The sequence below is a fragment of the Thalassophryne amazonica genome, chromosome 1 (assembly GCF_902500255.1).
Source record: "Thalassophryne amazonica chromosome 1, fThaAma1.1, whole genome shotgun sequence".
Classification (NCBI taxonomy): Eukaryota; Metazoa; Chordata; class Actinopteri; order Batrachoidiformes; family Batrachoididae; genus Thalassophryne; species Thalassophryne amazonica.
Window position 1 is genome coordinate 64,745,622 of NC_047103.1, and position 23,215 is coordinate 64,768,836.

General features: G+C 39.3%; 1 protein-coding gene and 1 long non-coding RNA gene across 6 annotated transcripts in view; one reads left to right on the top strand and one right to left on the bottom strand.

Moving 5' to 3' along the window:
* pabpn1 (poly(A) binding protein, nuclear 1) overlaps positions 1-23,215 on the top strand; it is a 51,983-nt gene that overhangs the window by 26,591 nt on the left and 2,177 nt on the right. For all 5 annotated transcript variants that reach the window (XM_034171305.1, XM_034171322.1, XM_034171313.1 and 2 more), the window contains exons 5-6: positions 2,316-2,403; positions 9,257-9,408. In XM_034171305.1, coding sequence (XP_034027196.1) covers positions 2,316-2,403; positions 9,257-9,408 — 240 coding nt within the window. The remainder of the gene's footprint in view (positions 1-2,315; positions 2,404-9,256; positions 9,409-23,215) is intronic.
* On the bottom strand, positions 1,911-21,906 carry LOC117511324. The gene is made up of 3 exons (XR_004560930.1): positions 20,486-21,906; positions 9,220-9,223; positions 1,911-1,921 (listed from the first exon to the last, which is right to left on the bottom strand). It is a non-coding gene; the product is annotated as an uncharacterized LOC117511324 (long non-coding RNA).

The following is a 23,215-nucleotide window of genomic DNA, read 5'->3' on the forward strand; positions in this document are numbered from 1 at the left end:
TGGTGGACATGTCTTTGTGGAGAAGCCTCATTATCTTGATAAATTTCTCCAAAAGGTCAGTTTTGGTCAAGATTTATCACAGAAGTGGGCATGACACACTGCAGAACATCTTTTTTTCAGGTCACTGTAGACGAGGTGCAGCGGTAGCTGTTGCGCTTTACACTTTTCTTGGAACTGGTGGAGTGTAAAGACCATGTCTGTTGTCCCTCTTGATGGTTGGAAGCCACTCTGGTTTCTGGAAGGACGTTTTTCGTTAATGGTCTTGGCGCCCAGTCACATGGCATATGGCGATAACTTAATGAAGGTTAAAAAGTTACAAATCACTGAGAAAAGGTGGACGAATGATCCTGCACCTGTCCCATCACCGAAAAGCCTGCTAATCAAGAGCGCAAAAGGAACGAAACAAATCTGAAGCTACCAAAAGGGAAACGATGCGAATGTCGACCTTGATGCTTCAAACAAAATCAAAAAGAAACTTTCATAATGACATGACCGACAGCGGGTATGAGACCGAGTGCAGCCAGCCTCTTCCTCATGTCCGCAACAAGTGCGGGTGTGTGATTTGGTTGTCTTGACAACAGGTATGAGATTTTTGTCTTCACAACGTGTGCGCACAGGCAGGCCAGTCACAAATGGTTGGAATGTGCGTAGCTAAAGTAGTAGATATAAGATTCTTGCTGCTATTGTTTCTGTATGATGTTGCTTTTTGTCCCACACATGGATGAGTTATCAGAGATACAAGGATGTTATGTTCAGCTCATTTGAGCTTTAGTTATTGATCCGTTCCGATATTGTGAGCATTCGTACAAGACGTCGGACTTGGTAAACTGGACGACACTCAAACGAAACGCTGACACCACGGATACTGTGCAGACGTTAAGGAACTGTCAAGATGGAAAGCAGAATGGAATACAGACAAATTTCGTTCATTTTTGAACAGTTTAAAAATTCTGATGAAGTGCCAGCTGCAGGAACGAAGCTGGAGGACAGTTAAACGATGCCTCTGAAAGACAATGTAAGTACAGATTTCTTGTTTCATTTGGGCTTCGTTGTCCTTCATTAGTGCCATGTGACTGGGTCTTTAAACTGTTGAATTTTTCCTGTGGTAGACAGCAAGGAGATTCCACGATGGTTTCTGCAGTGAGTCTAGTCTCCTTTCTGCTGGTAGATTGTGACAATCATTGAGTTTTTCCTCATCTGTGGGCATTTCTTTGAATCCAGATTTTGGTGAACTGATGCAGTTGGTGTTAGAGAAACAACTGTGATCTTTGAAGACCACAGCAGGACTGTTGTCTTCTCCTGGTGCCTTATTGTTTTTCATGCGTTTAAGGGAGAGGAGAGTTTGTAAGAGTTGGGATTCGGCTGAGTTCTTCAGCAATGTCTTGGTAGAAAGCTGAGCATTTCTTCCTTATCAAAGATTGGGTTGGTGTACAAAAGCTAAATTTAATTGTATGCCTTCTTTTTCTGCTGAAAGTACTTGTTGGTGAAATTTCTCTTGGAAAGTTTTAAATCTATAATTGTCAAATTGTTTTATTCATAGCGTGTAGTTTTTTGGTATAGCAAATCATACCAATTGCACTTTCAACCCACAATGCAACAGCAAAGCTGTCGTGTGCAGTCCATTTGAATGTTCTTCAAAAGAGTTTTTTTGTTGTTGTTTTTCAGTCTTATCCCTTATTCATTCAGCTTGGACAAAGTGTCTTGTAATGTTAGTGAAAACTCTGCTGCTTCTTGACTGTTAGTGACGTTAATTTATGAACGAACATGCATATAACTGCAGTGGGCATTATCTGTCTCATCGTGGTTTAGCCACCAATGATGAATGTGGCAAGAAACATGGAAAAAATGAATTACATTAATACACTGGCACATATATTTGACAGTATCATCTCCCCCCCACACCCCAAATGTTGTCATGGGCCTCCATATAAGAAATAATATGGGTGGGGGCTTGCAGTATTAACAAGTTTGGAAGCTGAACAAAAAAGCTTTAAGTCTGATTATACCACCTGGTCCAATCAACAGTCAATCGGGAGACTTGAAGCATTGGATTCATGGAGTTCAATATTTTGTTTGGAGTCACAATCCCTGTTTTTCAATTAAATGGGATCTTTGGACTTTGTTCAGTGTCCCCACTTTTAGCTATTTGTAATCGTAGGTTTTGTCAACAATTCACAAATTCAAAACAAAGGAGCCCTTTTGTTGCATTGTGTTATACATGATAGTATAACACAGATGGTAATACATGAGTTAATGTATTTGATCATTGATAGATATCTTTTTTTTTTCTTTTTTTTTTTTTTTCTTTCCCTCAGGTTTGCTTATATTGAGTTTGCAGATAAGGAGTCTGTTAGGACAGCCATGGCTTTGGATGAGTCCCTGTTCAGAGGAAGGCAAATAAAGGTATGACGTTTTTATTACATTTTGTTGTTTTTTGGGGCGGGGGGCAGTAAAATACATACGGGGATCAAACGTTAAATATCAGGTCGCCCCAGTTGCTCTGGCTGTTTTCACACACACACACACACACATATATATATATTATAGGGGGTGGTGGCCAAGTGGTTAATGCGCTTGGTTTCAGTTCAGAAGGCTCCGGGTTCAAATCCCACCCCTGCCACATTTCTCCATGTAATGTGGAGTTGCGTCAAGAAGGGCATCCGGCGTAAAAAAAACTTGTGCCAATTCAACATGCAGATCTACCTTGGATTTGCTGTGGCGACCCCATGTGCAAACAAGGGAGCAGCCGAAGGGACTTTACTTTATATATATATATATATATATATATATATATACACATACACGAGGTCTGTTAGAAAAGTATCTTTTAATTTTTTTCAAAAAACATGGATTTGAATCGTGTTGAATCATGTGATTGCATCAGCCAAGCTTGAACCTTCGTGTGCATGCGTGAATTTTTTCACGCCTGTCAGTTGCGTCATTCGCCTGTGAGCAGGCTTTGGTCCACTGGTCCACCCTCTTGTCGTTTTTTTATTGCGAATAAATGTCTAAACGATTTGGAGCTTTGCTGCATCAATTTTTTTCCAGAAACTGTGAGAGACCTCCAGGTGGACACCGTTCGGCAAATTAATATGGCTTTCAGGAACGATTTTATGGGGATTACACAGATTAAGGAGTGATCCAGCGGGTTTAAAGACTGCCCACAGCTGCTGAGAGCGCGCCGCGCTCCGAGCGCCGATCGACAGGCTCAAACACCGCTGAAACAACCAGATCATTTCCAACGTGAAGGCTTTGTTGATCGTGAAGGCGTGGACATCAGGACTTTTTCGGCACATTCCGCTGTTACAGAAGTTTTTTTTTCATGGAAAGAAAAGCGGAGGGACGCGCCACGGAGCCGTTCATTACGCGGCACAAAACCACCTCCGTGTTGGCCTCACAGGACGGATTTGAGATGGGTTTCAGGCAGCTTCCGGTTGCTTTTCAATCGTGTGATTATCCGAGAAATTGAGCATGAGCTGGACATGCCCCAACATGTCCTGTGAGGCTTCATCACGGCGTTGCTTTGCGCCATGCACCTCCACCGCGACGCGCAGAACTCCGCTCCTCTTTCCATGACAAAAACTCCTGTAACAGTGGAATGTGCCATTCATTTCTAAACTGGACATTGTCTTGATCCGGTATGTTGTCTGACTAGCACAGGAATTGCGGAAGACGTGGACATCAGCAGTTTTTCGGTACATTGAGACAGACGTGCGTCGCGGTGGAGCCGCATGATGCAAAGCAACGCCGTGATGAAGCCTCACAGGACATGTTGGGGCATGTCCAGCTCATGCTCAATTTCTCGTATAATCATACGACTGAAAAACATCCGGAAGCCGCCTGAAAGCCATCTCAAAGCCGTCCTGTGAGGCCAACACGGAGGTGGTTTTGTGCCGCGTAAAGAAGGGCTCCGTGGCGCGTCCCTCCGCTTTTCCTTCCATGAAAAAAACTTCTGTAACAGCGGAATGTGCCGAAAAAGTCTTGATGTCCACACCTTCACGATCAACAAAGCCTTCACGTTGGAAATGATCTGGTTGTTTCAGCGGTGTTTGAGCCTGTCGATCGGCGCTTAGAGCGCGGCGCGCTCTCAGCAGCTGTGGGCGGTCTTTAAACCGTCTGGATCACTCCTTAATCTGTGTAATCCCCATAAAATCGTCCCTGAAAGCCATATTAATTTTCCGAACGGTGTCCACCTGGAGGACTCTCGCAGGTTCTGGAAACAAATTGATGCAGCAAAGCTCCAAATCGTTCAGACATTTATTCACAATAAAAAAACGACGAGAGGGTGGACCAGTGCTCACACAAGCCTGCTCACAGGCGAATGACGCAACCGACAGGCGTGAAAAAAACTAACACATACGCACGAAGGTTCAAGCTTGGCTGATGCAATCACACGTGATTCAAATCCATATGGTTTTTGAAAAAAATAAAAAGGTCCGATACTTTTCTAACAGACCTCGTATACAGTGGTGGGCACAGATAACCAAAAAATTAACTTTGATAACAGATAATCAGATAACTGAAAAGTTATCTTCGATAAAGATAAAACAATAAACCACCCAAAAATGTATCAGAAGTTACAGATAACCAATAACTTCCAATATTGTCTCTGGTACATTTACAACTACTAATAAAATGAATTTAAGTTTTAATACCACAATAGCTTCTAGTAATATTAAAAGTAACAACAGACCCAAACAATGAGACCACACTTTTGTCTTTGAACATTCTGCCCCTGCTGGAAGCACTTGTTTACTACTGAGCTCCCAGTACAGAGGCACTCTGAGAGCAGCCATAAAGCCTATTCTCTATCAGTCACAACGCTCCGGTCAGGCGGAGGTCTTGAAAAATAGTCATGCTGACTTATGGTTTTGATTTATAAATAACATTAATACCGATAGAATAACTCCATTAATGTAAATTCTGTCATTTGTACAAAGTTAAAATATAGCATATATCTTTTAATGTTGAATAATGCACTTATTCTGAGGTTTTGTAACAAACACAGACAGATCGCAAAGGATTCTGGGTAAAAGTGCCTCTGCTAAACACTGATTGGTTCAGTCATTCATTATGTAAACCAACACGTTAATGTGACGTCTGTCGTGTGTTGGTGTTTACAGATAAATGTGCTTTTGTAAAATATTTTTAAATTTTTTTTTATTTGTAAAAGCAGGCATTTTTACGGAGCCCTGGAAGTGTCATCGCAAAATGTTTTGCATGTGTAGAGTATGTGCCCACATTTTATGATGTAAAACGTGCTTTACACTGTGCGAGATGATTTTTCATGCAGGAATTTTTTGGACCGAGTTTCAGGTTAATCACGCGTCCTGCATCGTGTAGTGTACATGGAGTAACAAGCTGCGTTTAACATCTCAGGACCACCTCCTGATCGCCAGTCGTATGGTCCAATGAAAATCAAACCTGTTTGATATTATTCTGGTTGGCCGTTGTGAGGGTATATCCTGCTGCTGAAGAGCTACAAGCATCTAACCGCTCGCACTGTGCCTGTGCAAACACTGCAGAGCTGTCTTGTAATGTTATTTTATTTTTATTTTTTTGCTGTTGTTTTGTTTTTAAACTTTTGTCTTTAAACTTCATTTGTAAAAAAAAAAAAAAAATCCATTTGCAAAGCCAAAAAAGTTGATTTGGTGCCCAGACGCTTAGTACTTAGGGCAAATACTGCCATGAACACTACTGGCCAGTAGATGGCAGTAGAGGCCTTAAAAAATTCCAGATAATCCCTCTCTGCTACCTTTAAAATGCGTGGAATTTAACAAACGCAAATACAATAACGTCTATAAACCCAGAGAATATATTCACGAGAGTTTTAGGGACTAGAGTTTAATGCTGTTGTTTGTGGAGCCTGAACAGTGTGTCTGAAATGCAATTGTCCTGTCGTGATCGTACTGAGATTCCATCATCCTACCCATAATGCACTGCTGGAAACAGCATGTGCTCACAAAACCTTAAAAATTAGCACATTACTTTAAAACTAAAACATATATCTGATATTTTCACTTTATAAAACTTCAGACATGACAGCAATTTTAAATAACTTATCCAAAATTATTTTGGTTAAAATTTGAACCATAAGTTAAAAATGTATGCCTCTGGATGACTTAGGTGATATTGCCAGCATATCGGTATGGTGTTAAAGGAAATGATTTTTTTTTTTTTGACCTTTTCGCCTTTGCGTACAGAGGATAGAGACGCTTTTCATAGAAGCAGCTCTCTTCTGTTAGCAGAGGGTATAACTGTTCATCTGTTACAAAACTTTTAACAGGCAGGTGCTGAACTGATTTTAAATTTAAAAAATGCTTGTCGCTGTTCAGCTTTGTTTACTTTATCGGTCTAAAAGTTACCGGACAAAAATTAATCGGAAGATAATTGGTCCGATAATGGTTTTTAAAGTTATCTAAAAAGATAATCCGATAATGAAAACATTATCTTCGATAATTATCTGTTATCGGACTATCGGAAGTGTGCCCACCACTGTGTGTGTGTGTGTGTGTGTGTGTGTATGTATGTATATATATGTATATGTGTATATATATGTATATATATATATGTGTGTGTGTATGCATGCACAGTAAAACTCAACTAGTATAAACTGGATGCTCGCACTCACTGGACCCAGTGTTTTTGGATGATTTTCCATGTAATAAACACAATCAATCAATCAATCAATTTTTTTTTTATATAGCGCCAAATCACAACAAACAGTTGCCCCAAGGCGCTTTATATTGTAAGGCAAGGCCATACAATAATGATGTAAAACCCCAACGGTCAAAACGACCCCCTGTGAGCAAGCACTTGGCTACAGTGGGAAGGAAAAACTCCCTTTTAACAGGAAGAAACCTCCAGCAGAACCAGGCTCAGGGAGGGGCAGTCCTCTGCTGGGACTGGTTGGGGCTGAGGGAGAGAACCAGGAAAAAGACATGCTGTGGAGGGGAGCAGAGATCGATCACTAATGATTAAATGCAGAGTGGTGCATACAGAGCAAAAAGAGAAAGAAACAGTGCATCATGGGAACCCCCCAGCAGTCTACGTCTATAGCAGCATAACTAAGGGATGGTTCAGGGTCACCTGAACCATATATACTGTATTTTGTATAACACATTTTTGCTCACATTGCGATGGGATGTTTTGTCCCATCTCATCGCAGTGCGTTTCCTTTTAAAACTCCTCGCATGTATTGGACAGAGCAGTTTTTGCATGTCCAGTCGCACTGACACGACCCGATTCGAGGAAGGTGGGTACCGTATTGCTTTTACTAAAAGCCTAACCGTTTATTTTTTCAAATCATGCTCAGACCCAGCACCTAAACGAGGCAGGCCTTTATTCAAGGATGGCGATTCTTCAAAAAAACGCTGCTTGCTGCCTGCACTGTAATACGTTGTTAGGTTTCACACATATCGATGAGTTTGGTGAACCAAAGACAATCATTTTGAGGTCTTCTCCAAGTTCCTTTCTTTTTTCTTTTTATTTTTTTGTTTTGTTTTTGCACTGATTTTTCTTTTTTTTTTTTTTCTTTTTTTTTTATATTCCCGAGCCATTACGTGGATCCGTCGATTGCACCGTGGGTCCACAGCGAATGGCGGCTTTAGCATTCTTGATCAGCCAGCGCATTCTTCCCTTGGTTGGATTTCTGTTAGCATGTCTCATGGTCACATGCAATGACAGCCAGTAGGATTGTGCATAACATGGTGTGTCTCAGGGTTATCTGATGCCATCTGTTTCGCTGAAACCACATTGAGATGGACAGTGAAATCTCCAAAGTCCCGAACCACACGGAAAGACATGTACAACATTGCGCAGATTGATGGCAAAATCAAAAACAAGTTTAAATGGTCATGGCTGGAAGAAAAGGTCGAGCTCTGTGATTATTTCTTGGACTGCGTGAGAAAGTTGAAATTGGCCTGGATCGCAGAATGTATCTGGTGTCAGGACCACTTGAAGTGCACTTGACAGAAAAAGATGTTTAGTTGGCCACGCCAAAACGCAGAAGGTTGCCTGAACGTCTGTGAAATCAGTGCAACAATTTCAACTGATGTTTCTTGCTGCAAAGAAGGCTTTCAATAGTCAGATCAAAAAAATGGATGTTTGTCCCTAGTTGATGGCTGCAATCCAATGGAGAACTGGTGGTGAGTCAATCTGCCGCCATTTTCACTCAGTTTTGGTGTTACTGCAAAATGTGAACCCATTGTTTGACAGCGCTGTGAGTCAGCATGAAGGAATTAGTGGCTGATTTTTACAATATTATTTGTCAAAATTTTTATGTTCATGAAATGATTTTCCCATTAATACAGGGTTTTTGCAACGATTCATATTAAGCCATGGAAGACTCCGTTAAGTTTTGGGGGGGGTGATCTAGATTCTGGAATAAGTTTCGCTTTATATAGGCTTTGAAGGATTACGTCAAAACTACTTTAACGGATTCTCACCAAATTTTCACCACTGATACATATAGGCCATGGAAGACTGTTAAATTTTGGGGGGTAATCCAGATTCTGGATCACGTTTCACTTTATATAGACTTTGAAGGATTACATCAAAACTACTTCATGGATGGCCACCAAATTTGCACCACACATAGGTATTATGAATTTTGGAGGTGATCTCGATTGGCGAATATCAGAAATCTCTGATTGCACTTGTTTTATATGCAATCTCTTTTTTGCTACTATGTGCTTCATTTTTTTTATTATTTAATATCACGCTCTGAACTTTTTTTATTCTGTTAAATTGTATGTTTGTTTTATTTTCTTCCCCAGACCTTTCAGGTCTGCGTGTGGTTTTGCTCAGGTTTATATTTGCACTGAAAGCCTTCTTTGTTCATGTTACAATGACAAAGAATCTGTATCTGGTGGATGATGTAGCAGTACTGGCATGCAGTGTTTATTTTTTTAACCTCACGGCATATCATCTAGAACCTCATTGTTTTGAATCTACACAGCTAGGAATGACAAATTTATTCTACTATTGAATATCTCTTCAAATAAGTTTAATTGTGCCTTTTTAAAATGGACTATACATTTAGTTGCTCCTTAGCCTCTTAACCTCGGGCGGCCACTGTTCTCTAATTGGTAAATAAATTGTAAATGGACTGCGTTTATATTGCACTTTTATGGTCAAAGTATTTTATTGTGATTTTGAGTTTAATCACAAATTTCTAATTTTGTTTCTAACTGAACATGAAGTGTAGCAGTCAATGACATTACTGAAACATTTTTCTTCAATACTTGTTTCACAGGTGGGTGCTAAGAGAACAAACAGACCAGGCATCAGCACCACAGACCGCGGCTTTCCTCGGGCACGCTTTCGATCACGAGGGGGAAGCTTCACATCGCGTGCGCGGTACTACAGTGGCTACACGCCACCCAGGGCCAGAGGACGGGCCTTCAGGTGAGCTCACGCCGTGATGTCTAAGATCTGACACCTGATTGGGAGCACTGTTTGCACCACTGTTAAAGGAAGCATAGAGAAAAGAAAAATAACAGAACAGTGTTATGATCATCTCAGTTTTGGGTCACATCCAGACCCCATTATAAATGTTTATATTTGTAGTGTTGCACAGGAGACAGAGACACACAGTGGATGTAGTTGAGATGCTTTTGACCTAGCATTGTTCAGAGTTGTCCCAAATTGCCAGTGAGTTCAAGTGTCTGGCTTTTAAATTGCTTCTTATGGGGAATTAACAACAGTTTCTTTTTCTTTCTTTTTTTTTAATCATTCAGATTGTTACATTTCATGCAGAGGGGAAAAATGTCACCATTGGCTGGATGTTATCCATTGTTAATATTAGGGTTATTTAAATCCCCCTTCCCAAATATACTGTGATGTCAAAATCAGCAATAATGTTGTGGACAAAATGTGGTAGCCTGGCTTCTCTAGCACCAATAGTGATATGCCCCAACCAGAATGCAGCACCCCATTATTATAACCTTTACGGTGCATCCAAAAAGTATTCACAGGACTTCACTTTTTCCACCTTTTATGCTACAGCCTTATTCCAAAATGGAGTGGACCCCCCCCCCCCCAAAAAAAAATCTACTCACAACACCTCATAATGACAACATGAAAAACGATTTGTGAAAGAAAAAAAAGAAAAATCACATGTACCTAAGTATTCACACCCTTGACACAGTACTTTGTTGGTGCACCTTTGGCAGCAATCACAGCCTCAGGTCATCTTGAATATGATGGCACAAGCTTGGTACACCTATCTTGGGGTAGTTTTGTCCATTCCTCTTTGCAGCACCTCTCAAGCTCTATCAGGTTGGATGGGGAGTGACAGTGCACAGCAATTTTCAGATCTCTCCAGAGATGTTCAGTTGGATTCAGGTCTGGGCTCTGGCTGGGCCACTCAAGGACATTCACAGAGTTGTCCTGAAGCCACTCCTTTGATATATTGGCTGTGTGCTTATTGTCCATCTGAAAGATGAACTGTTGCCCCAGTCTGAGGTCAAGAGCACTCTGGAGCAGATTTTCAACCAGGATGTCTCTGTACATTGTTGTATTCATCTTTCCCTCAATCCTGATTGGCTCCCAGTTCCTACCGCTGAAAGACATCCCCACAGCGTGATGCTGCCACCACCATGCTTCACTGTAGGGATGGTATTGGCTAGGTAATGAGTGCTGCTTGGTTTCCTCCAAATATGACACCTGGCATTTACGCCAAAGAGAATGCCGTGTACCTTTTACTAAGGAGTGACAGCAACTCTACCATACAGACCTGATTGGTGTATTGCTGCAGAGATGGTTGGCCTTCTGGAAGGTTCACAGAGGTATGGTGGAGCTCTGACTGAGTGACCATTGGGTTCTTGGTCAACTCACTGACTCAGGCCCTTCTCCCCAATCGCTTAGTTTAGACGGACAGCCAGCTCTGGGGAGAGTCCTGATGGATCTGAACTTCCATTTATGGATGATGGAGGCCACTGTGCTCATTGGGCCCTTCAAAGCAGGAGAAATATTTCTGTACCCTTCCCCAGATTTGTACCTTGAGACAATCCTGTCTCGGAGGTCTAAAGACAATTTCTTTGACGTCATGCTTGGTTTGTCCTCTGACATGCACTGTCAACTGTGGGAATGTATATGTAGACAGGTGTGTGCCTTTACAAATCATGTCCAATCAACTGAATGTACCCCACATGGACTCCTGTTAAGCTGTAGAAACATCTCAAGGATGATCAGTGGAAACAGGATGCACCTGAGCTCAATTTGCTTTCTCCCTCTCTCTTAATATTGTGGTTCTGGCAGACATGAAAGCAAGATGGTGATTGCCCTGCTTTTTCGGGCTTTGGAAAAGTGAGATAGAGATGTAGGAATCTCTGCCCCATCCCCAGCCACGTCCAACGCGTTGAATGCCTCAGGGGAGGCGCCAAAATATGCAGATAAGGCATGCAGTGTGAAAGACGCGTAAGGCTATAACATTACAAAATGTGGGAAAAGTAAAGCACTGTGAATACTTTCTGGATGCACGGTATTGATGTGCACATACAACCCTCAATAAGTGATTCTTACATTGACTTGTATTTCATTGCAGACCATATGAGCCCAAGATATTTCATGTTTGGTCAACTTCATTTCATTTCTTTCATGCCTGCAACACGTTCCCCCTCAAAAAAAAGGGTGGTGTGGCAAGTTAGGGTTATTAATGAGGCTAAAATTTTTGATGATGTTTTAAACAGTTGATGTCAAACAGGTGACTGTAAACATGATTTGGTACAAAAACAGTATCCACAAATGGCTGAGTCTTTGAAGAAGAGACACAGACAGAGGATATTCAGTTTTTCAACAAATGTGAGAAAATTATTTAAATATTTCCTCAAAGAAAGATGGGAAGGGATTTACAAATTTCTCTTAAAGTTGTTTCAAGGAATTTGAGTCTGTTAAGGGTGAGTGCATGATCAACACCCCTGATGCATCAAGAAAATTTCTCCTCTGTGAGATCAATAAAGTCATCAAAAACTGATGTAATCACACAGCAAAAGATTACCGTGGGACTACAGTACGGAGAATGTTTACGGTTAAAAAAATAAATATTATGTTAACTTTGTCCAAAAGCAGCATAGTCTTCTCTGGGCTCTGAGGTATTTGGGTTGGACCATCACACAGTGGAAACATGTATTGTGATCATTCTTTTTCAAGAAGTGGACACAATATTCTCTGTACCGAAGACAAAAAGGACCATCCAGACTGCTATTGGCAATAAGTTAAAAAGCCAGGGTCTGTAATGGTATGGCCGTAGTTGTTACCTTGGCAAAGGTAACTTTCATGGCAGCATTAATGTAGAAATGTACATTGAGACTTTAGAGAGAAGCTGCTTTCAAGACAACTTTTCTGTAGATGTCCAGACAACCATGTCTGCAATGAAATAACACAAATGTAGGAATCATTGCTCCCTCGCCTCCTCCCTTTGGTAATTTTTATTTTCGTTACTGATCACTTTTTCTCATTCGGGGTTATATGTATTATGTGCCATCAGTCATGTCCAATGCAACAAGTGTGTGTGTGTGTGTGTATACACACGTCTACTAATGAAAAGTGGCTTAATTTTTAGCCTACAACCATCTTCCTGAAGACTGCCTTTGCAAGTTTGTGCAAGCTCCAGTAAAAGCATTGCTTTTTACACAAGTCTAAGTTGCTAAGTATAAAGTGAGACCCATGGGTATTTGGACAGTGCCATGAATTGATTAAACTGGGTCAACTTGAATTGAATTTTTATTCAGCACATGCACACACATACTTGACAGAGGAATCTCTCACAAAACAAAAGCAAACAAAAACTCAAAAACAATTTTGTGGTTTTAAACAATTTCCCGAATGTGTGTAGCCGGAAGGGTGTAGGCTGAAGCAAAGGCTTATAAGCGCCCACCCCTATCACCAGTTGCTCCATACACATATGTGTATACTCATAACAACAAATACCAAAAAAAGAAAAGACAAGCAAAGACGATATAGATTAATCAATAAACTAAAATATCTGAACACAGCTGAACAAACAGCAGTATAATGCACAGATAAAACAGAAGAACAGAAACAAAGTCAGTTAACCTAATTTGTTATACTCAGGGTTCTAGCTAGCGCAAACTAGCGTTACGGCCCGTTACAATATAATTTTGGACCGTGTAATCAACCGTTTCTGCAGCGCGACTCCAGTTTGAAACGTGAATGAAGCAATGCTTTGATTCAATGGCTCGTGGCTCTTTAATTCGCTGCTCTTCAGAAGCGGTAAGTCCGCTTCTTAACCTCTCTCAAAGCCATTAAAATATCATGAGTCATTTTTGTGTGGATTAAAGTCACTAACTGGGACTCATGTCTTGTTGCAGTAATAATATAATAATAATAATTTATATAGCCCCAAATCACGAGTAATCGCCTCAAGGCGCTTCACAAACATCATTTAAAAGCAGAATAAAATGAAATAAGATTAAAACACAATAAAAAAAATTAATCATAAAAAGGTAAAAGAAGTAAAATAAATAAAAAGAATAAAAACGACACACAGTCATATAAAATACTAATGATAAAACAGGGAGGACAAATGTGTCTTCAACCTGGCTTTAAAAGTCTCCACAGAGTCCGACTGTCGTATCAGCACAGGCAGATCATTCCACAGAGCTGAGGCGCGGTGATAGAAAGCTCTGTGACCCGCTGACTTTTTCTTCACCCTCAGGACACACAATAGTCCTGCACCCTGTGAATGCAGAGCCCTTGCCGGCACATAGGACTCAACCAGGCCGGCCAGATAGGGGGGTGCCAGTCCGTGAACAATTTTATAGGCCAATAGTAATACTTTAAAATCCGATCTCAAAGAGACCGGAAGCCAGTGAAGGGATGCCAGAACCGGCGTAATATGGTCAAACCTTCTGCTTCGTGTCAGAAGTCTGGCAGCAGCATTTTGAACCAGTTGAAGACCCCTGATGCTGGACTGTGGTAAACCAGAAAACAAAGCATTACAATAGTCCAGTCTAGAAGAAACAAAAGCATGAATCAGTGTCTCAGCATCAGCCATAGACGAGATGGGACGAATCTTTGCTATATTTCTTAGAGGAAAGAAAGCAGTGAACAAATGAGAATCATCCTCTGTTCCTTTGGCACACTTCCAAACGCTGCGTGGCTCTTTGCTGAGACAGAGTCCGCTCTGAATTAATAACTTCGAAAGAAATTGCCGCTTTAAATAAAATGACACCTCTTACAAACGTTGCAATACAGACAATAAACTACAATCGACTAAAACGTTTTTTCCTCCCAAAATGAGACGTCCTGTGTTCTTTATGAACCTGAAGTGGAGCGCAGCAAGCTGTAGAGCTCAGCTCAGATATGGAAAGACATTCATGCCAATAATAATGTCTGAAAGGAAATGCTTTTGACAAAAACTAACATTTTATTTCTGTTTATGTCCAGAGATCAAGGATCCACCATGTACAGTTTATTAGATTAGATATACTTTATTGATCTCACAGTGGAGAAATTACGTTTACACTCCATTTACTTCAGACAGCAATTAGTCCACAATTATTACTTGTTTACCATAATAATGGCACACATCACAATTAAAGACAACACATACACATTTGACATTGTTTATGCGCACTAAGTTTGAAGTAGTCCGTTATCCAAATTGAGGCAAGTGGGTGAAGGCCACGCAGCAACACTGAGATGCGTCGCCGTCAGCTTGCGGGGCTGCAGCTAAAACTGCACCGCCCCCGCCGAAGGGGGAAGGAGTGATGTTTAGCAGGCGCCAGAAAGGGGGGTGTTGATGGGGGGAGGGAATGGAGCATGCTTCAGTCCTGTGAAAAGCAGTTTGTCTTTGTGAGATGAGATAAGAAACAGCCAGTGTTCCCCAGGCCGGAAAAAAAATCCCTCTGGAGGGAAAAACTATCGGGCAATTTGACCTTCAGGCTTGATAAGCCTGTAATGTTATGGTTTGAGCAGTGAAAAACACTTAACAGTTCCACTTGCATTTATGAATTAGGAATATTCACCGGCCTCTGAAATCTTCAGCTTAAATTGCAAGGCACGCATCTGCTCCAGGATGTCATCCAATTTGCGTCTGAGTTCAAGAGTCATTGCAGTCTGAGAATGCACTGCCTTTCCAGCCTCGTTAATCATGACAGACAAGCGAGGGGTCATGGTTCTTGATGCTGCCGTCTTGCCAATTTTCCGGTAGATCAGGGCAGCACATAAGCCAAAAAGTACCAGCCCTGCTACCATAAGACAAAAAATGAATAAATCCTCGACGTCCTCAATGGAGAAAGGTGCCAAGCATGCCACACGCCAGGAACTCCAGGAGTCGAGAACATAGCCCGCAGGATACGTTCCATCTGGGCAGGTAGGATCCCCCGTCCTGACCTTCTTGTAGAAAAAATGGTGTCGATAGCGTTCAGAGACCAGCTGATCAATTCCATGGTTAATCCAATAGTAGTTCAATAGATCCAGAATCCAATATAATTTGAGGAATTCACAGTCTGGTGAAGTAGGGACTTGAAGGTTAAAGGCAGAGAACAGAGATAAGGGAGAGTGGAGGAGATGTGACCGCCCTCGTCGGAGTCCAAAGCTTCAGTAGTTTGTCCAGAGTTTAAGGATCCAGTAACCAATTTCATATTTATTTACTTTAAGATTCAATAAAATGTTGTTCAATTTCAATTGAATCAGCTTATAATGCCCCAAATTACAACAAAAGCCGTCTCAAGGCACCTCACATAGAATAGTTCAACATAAATTTTTTTAAAATAAATAAAAATTAAAAAAATTCAAATCCCTAATTAAAAACGGAAGTAAAAGAATAAAAACTACTCATGAGAAAGAGAATAAAAATAGGTTTTAAGTCTTGACATAAAATGTCCACGGACTCCGACTGCCTCACTGAGGGCCATGTACTGGCTAACCAGGAACGAGCTTGCCCACTCAACAAACTTCCCCAGCCTTCTGGACATGATGAAGGTGAAGGGACTTGGGCTGTCGTACCTGGCTTTGCCCCTTTGGGTACCCCTAGAATGGCCAATTTTTAGCTTAAATTTTCAGAAGTCTCTCCCCCCCCCCCCCCCCCAGTCGCTTTGCCCTCTCGACATTACCACTACGCTAAAATTTTATCCTAGCTAGAACCCTGATACTATAATAAGTAATTAAATTATTTTATAAAGTACTTCCAAGCCAGCCAAAGTACCAGATAATTTAATACTATCAGAGCAGTTATTCGAGATTTTAACACCTTTTACGGAAATGCAATGACTTTTTACAGTAGTTCGAAACTTTAAGCTGTCAAATACTGTTTCTCTCAGATAACAGGACTGGCTCCCAAATTTCAAAATGTATAAACAAGCAAACAGTGGGTTTGTTGGCTCACGATATGGTTTTTTTACTTATAAGTCTTATAGCCTTCTTTTGTGACAGAAATATTGGGTTTGTATTTGTTTTGTATGTATTTCCACAAACCTCAGTGCAGTAGGTCATATATGGGACAAGCAATGAATGATACAGCGTAACCAACGAATACTGGGAGAGGAAATATTGTGCTTTGTACAGACTCGAGATGACTTTTGAGATTTTGGATTTAACATAATTTATGGGTTTTCCAACGTAATTTGTCTTCGATTTAAAAACTCTAAGAAACTTAGTTTCGGTTACTATTTCAGTTTCAGCATAATTCAATAATAAGTTTCTACTTAAGTTCCTGGGCTTATTTCCAAATATAATACACCTAGTTTTTTCCAAATGAAGCGATTATTTAAATCAAACCAGTTTTTCAATTTTTGTAGTTCCCCCCCATCATGTCGAGGAGCTGTCCCAAATGATCCCCACTACCAAACACACTTGTATCATCAGCCATCAAAATAAATCTCACAGACCTAGAAACCAAACCTATATCATTAATATACAACAGAAACAGTGACGGCCCAAGGATTGAACCTTGGGGCACACCACATATAATCCTCAAAAAATCAGAATTTATCCCCACAAAATGGATACTGATACCTGTTACATAAATAGCTAACTATCCAATCAAGGGTCAGTCCTCTAACACTGTGCTTCTGTAATTTGTCCAATAGTAAGGTGTGATCTATGGTATCAAATGTTTTCTGCAAATCAAAAAAAAAAAAAACTTAGTGTATTTCTTGTTCTATTGCATTAGTAACTTGTTCAACAAAATCAATTAAAGCCAGTGATGTATGATTATTTTATTTATTTATTTTTCTAAAACCGTTCTCCATGTAATGTGGAGTTGCGTCAGGAAGGGCATCCGGTGTAAAACCTGTGCCAATTCAACATGCAGATCCACCTTGGATTTGCTGTGGCGACCCTGAGTGCAAACAAGGGAGCAGCCGAAGGGACTTACTATACTGCTGTTCACTGAGAATGTGATGTTTAGTTAAGAAATCGTTCAACCTCTTTACAAATATATCTTCCAGAACTTCTGAAAATTGTGGTAACAGTGAGATTGGCCTGTAGTTTGAAAAACATGTTTATCACCAGATTTGAACAGTGGTATCACCTTGGCTATTTTCATTTTGGAAGGAAATTTCCCAGTCATCAATGACAAATCAAATTACAAATGTAAGTCAAGGGTTTAATAATGCAATCAATAATATTTTTTATCAAGGACATATCAAGGTTGTCACTGTCAGTTGACCCCCCCCTTCTTTAGCTTATGAACTGTTAATCATTTTAAATTCGTGTTTCTTGAATATACATTGAATCCAGAATTGTATTAATTGTTTTGCTGTTGTCCAAAGAGCATGTTTTTGAGGATACAATTGAGTTTGATACGTTTTCACCCAAATTAACAAAATAATCATTGAAATGATCATCAATAATTGTCTTTTATGATTTTGTCAGAATCTGTATGAAAATAAAATGGATAATCTTTAAGAACTTCTTTCTTTTTAATAATTTCATTGAAAAGCTTACAAGTACCTTTAATGTTGGTTTTATTTTTTTTCCCCAGTAAATCGCAATAATACTGCTTCTTACACGATAGCATAATGATCTTTTTTTTTTTTTTTTTTTGTATGTCTTATATTTTCTTTCAGCTTCTTTGTTCTGAGTTTTATGAATTGCTTGTACAAAAAAAAAATCTTTTTACATGCATTCTGGAGTCCCTTTGTAAGCCAGGGTTTATCTTTAAGTTGTAAGTAATGGAAATTAATTGTTCATATTATTGTTGATGAAAAATCAACAATAACAAACAATAAAAAACAAAATTTTCTTGCGTAGGCTTTGAGAACTGACTTAGGAAAATTTTGGGGTGCTGAACCTGAACCTGAGCTCAGATTTCCTCTGTTACATCACGTTTTGCCAAAGGTTTTGAGCGAGGGAGCAGAAACCCACTTTGAGAGGGCCGGGGCACACTCGTCACATATTCCTCCTCACGCGCAGCACTTTTTTTTCCTCGCTTGGGGAGGAGTTTCTTCTGAGTGCGCACGCTTGCAGTTAATATCTACACATATGAAATGATATAATACGCCCAAGTTATTGATTTCTATTTATGGAGATGGAGGACTGAGGCGATCCGCTCATTCGCTGGCTGTTGCCAGAGCGTCTCCATCTTGGTTAGCGTCTAACAACCACACAATGGAAATCGATGGGCATGATTAATGTTTTCAAGAGAGTTTCACCATAAATCTGCCTTTTCCATGCTTGTACTGTGCTGTTACATTTATTCAAACTGTCCCACATTTGTATGGCCACTATTTGTCAAAACAAATACAGAAGAGAATCAGACTATTTTTATAATAGACTTGAATGAATGTTAGTCCCAGTCCAAATGTTGTGAAGCACAATAGAAAATAAAACCATCAGTTTGTCAAACAGAAATATATTTAAACACACTATGAGTGCCACGACACGAGATAACGTAACATTTTGTGTGATAAAACAGTTTGTACAAACAGTACATAAAAGCACACATGAAAAGTTAAAATCCATAATAATAATTAAAATTGTAGTGATAATACAATAACATGCTTTTGGAGGGCGGTATGCATTTTCAGAGGCCCAACGTTCACGCCCAGTCGCCCAAAATGACAGATATTTGCCCTCGTTTAACTCGTGTGAATATCTGTCATTTTGGGCGACTGCGTGTGAACGTTGGGCCTCTGAAAATGCATACAGCATGACAACAGCATGTTATTTGCATTATTACCACTTTTTACTGAGATACGCAACGCGTAACTCGTACATAAAAAGTTGGCTCACTTAACTTTTGTCGTGTCGGCTGGCGCGCGCTGCTCTCCAAATTCGGCAGTGGGTCCTCATCAAGCTGGCTGCTTTAGCTGCTGTTCATTGTCGTACTAGCCATGAGAAAATCATCCGGAATATCCATATGGGCGGGTATAGCCAGATAGCGTTGATGTAAATCTACGATACCGGCCCAGCAACGCTGCAGTAAAGTGATAATAATACTAATTATAACATTAGTACATAAAACACACATCCAAAGTTAAAATAATAATAGTAATAAATAAATAAATAAATAAAATGCAATTGATACAAAAGCATACCTCCTAAGCTAAATACCATAACAATGCCTAAAATCCATAATAATACCAATCGTACCTATCTTAAACATTGACACTTTGTGAGTTAACAACAGGGTTAGGTAAACTTCCAGAAGTGCTAGTCTGATCCTTAATTAATTTCACTATGAAGATGGGAAATGATCAGGGGTGAAAGTAAGGGCTTCCCATGCTCGCATCATGTTCGATATTAATATTAAAGACTGCTCTTAACCCACCTGCGGCGCTGCTTTTACGGAGAGCTTCGCCACAAAATTTTCAAATGAAATAAATAAAATGAAACAGCCACGCCAGCCAGGGTGAAAGTAAGATTATTCAATCATTTCTGGACCAACTTCAAAGAAATCTGAAAACACTTCACTGGAATATGGAGTATATCATAGAGAAATTAATCTCATTCACGTTGATTCTTATATTAGTAGAATATACAATGTCAAAGTGACTGTCATGACCCACCAAATTGAGAGAGAAAGCATTTCCATTCTATGAATTTTCTCTGACAGAATATCTCAGGATGGAAAACCTGATGTGAAGAAAAAAGAGGCTAATTAAAAAGATAAATTGAGACTTTTAACTGAATCGCTAAACGAATTGTGCAATATTTATCATGATGAAGCATTCAGGCAGTAAAACTGAAGTCACTACTTTACAGAATACAGATCTGATATATTTAATTTATATCAGATTTTTCAGTTTACCTCAAAGATGGTCCAAACTATACCTTTTTGGAATCTTGATAAGACATATAATGTGGTATACTTTTGAGTATGGTTGGAGCATTTGTAAATTTTGACCCCTGTGTAATTCTTCATTAACTCCTACTTAGCTGTCTACTGACAAATCAAGTGGGTAGTCTGATTTTTCAAAAGACTAATTAATATCTAAGGAGTATTTGTGCCGAATTTAGTGCTTGTACCACCATTTGAAAGATCCCTCTGTAAATAGCCTGTTATCTGCTGCACTACAAGCAAAAAAACAAAACACTACTCCATGTGGCAGACTTCAGTTGGATGAGAAAATAACCTGTTGGATCTGTGTGTTAGTTGACTGGCCCTAATCAGTGTGGTATCAGAATCTCAGGTTGCGCTTTCCATGTAAACAGTGTGGATTAGAGCTGTGCAGCCATGTTATGTTTACACATTTCTCTTATGTTAAGTATGGTGCTCAGTCTGCTAACGCCCTCAGATGCACTGAGGTACACGACTGATATTCTATTTTGATTGTGACTGCAAAGTGTCTGGAATTCTTGAATTGTTGCGCAAGTCGTTTAATATTATTCGAAATAAGAAAGATGGAGCGGCAGTTGTTGCTTGAAAGGTTTCAGACATATCTGTTTTAGCCATTAAATTGTTGACAAACCTGCAGTAAGTTCTGATGTGATTATTCTTCCTCCACACACAAAATTGACTGTGTACTTGATCTAATGAGCACATACGCACATCTCTATTCATTCCTTCATGTCTAAAGGTCAAGGCCAGAAACTCTCTAATCACGCCGCATACTTACTCAGCCACTCCTACACATTCCAACAGACACTCCTCATGCTGGTTTTACTTTAACACTTTGACCCAAATGCAGGACAAGACACAGTGGAGGCGAGATTTTTTTCCCCCTCTTCATTTTATTTATTTATTTTGATCAAGGGCCATTGAGGAACAACCCTCAAAACAAGGACTTGTATTGTTTTTAGCTTAATTTGCAGATATGATGAATGCTTTTTGTTGGTTTGTAGCCACACATAAGATCATATTTAACTCTTTCACTTCAATCAAAAGCCTGTTGACAATTCCAAGACAACTAATGTTAAACAAAACATGCAGTCTGCAAAACTGAAATAACAGTAATAAGCTTTGACAATGCCCTGCCTTTATTTTGTCCTTTCAGTTTGTTATTGGTCATGTAATTAACTGTTGTGATTTGAATGATGGAAACACTGGTGTGTCTGCGTACAATCTAACGGTGCTAATTGTTTGACAGCCAATAATAATAGTGTCTCACGTTGTGAACAGGAGTCGCAACTTGCGCTGCCTGACCTCGACCGTCTGCATGAGCAGAACAGCTGGTTGCTAGTTCAAGAGTTTGTCATTTGTCTTCAGTCTTGGACTCAGATTTGAACCAAATCACTTTTCCCTTTTACATCACAAAACATTTAAGTTTAGTTTGAAGTCTTTGCATTGTTTCTGGGTGTCAGAAAATGACTCATCCATAACAAAGCGGTGATGGTACATTAAATGCGTCTCACTGGTTCATGCCTTTGCTTCATAATGTAAACTGATCTTCTAGCCTGTGGCTAGAATAGCACACAATTGTGAGATAACACAGCCAAATGGTGACATGGTTTAGTTCTGAACATTTAACCTTATTTGTGAACAGTGTTGTAGCACTTTATAATACATACACGCCCTGAAGCATGTTTCATACTTATAAGCTATTAATTGATAATTTGTTTATATTTTGTAAATTGTCAGTAACTCATTTGTACAGTTATGAAAATGTATCAATTTTTATACCTAATAAATGATGTGATCATTTCTAAATGAAGTAATATTTTAGTTATTCACCACTTGCTAAGAAATTGTCTGGTTTAGAAGATCTGTAAGAATTTGCAAGTTAATGATTAACTATTTACACCTACATATATCTGTGCTCTTACAAATGTAATGATTTGGACGTACACTAACAGTGTGTTAATACATCTTTTACAAACGCTTAATACTGTCAATAAAAATAATAACCTCATCTTGCATTGAGAATGCTTATCCACAATATTTCCAAAAAAAAAAAGACAACAAAACAAGTAGTTTATAGTTGTGTGATATTCAGCATAAAATCTTGTAATGAATATACACATTCCACATTACTATTACTCTTGATGACTAAATTCCATTAACTTTGTCTTTGAGAATGTTCTAATTGTACAATAAATATTTGTACTATTTGTAACATTTTGTATAATGTTTCCATTTTCATGTTTTTTTTGTACTGTTAACTTCTACAACTTAATTGTAAATGCTTTGTACACATAGAAAGTTCTCACTTTTAGACAAGCTTTATTCAGACTAGTAATGTCTGAATAAATCATGAATTGCAGTGTTGGTAAATGTTTGTAAAAGATGCATTAACTAGCTCAGTGTTGGTGTGTCTAAATCTATCTATCTATCTATCTATCTATCTATCTATCACAGTTTAATCATTAAACGTTCCCTTTCTAAGCGATCTTTTACATTTCTTAGCAACTGGTTAATATTGCATCATTTATCAAGTATTAAAACAAACCAGTTTGTACACATTAGACGGGCCTGTTTCCTAAAAACAGAATTTAATGGTTTACTGGAAACAAATTTTAATGGTTTACAAATGACTTACTGATGAGAATGAATGTATGAACAGTGCATTACAAAAGATGAACAAAACGCTAACTAATAGCTTACAAGTGCTTGTATGTCATTAAGTGCCACCAACAAGGGTAAAAAAAAAAAAAAAAAAATGAATGAATAAAAATCAGTCATTATAGTGGACCTTATGGTAGTTGTTCCTAAGCTGCAAGAGTAAAAGGCGAATATTTTACACTGTATTGTGTAAGAACTGTTTGGTTTTTTCTTGTGCTTGGAGTTCATTTCCGTGCATGTACATGGATCCACATACTCCAGCTCACTCATCTTTGCAGCAATCACTCCCAGAAACCAAGGTTC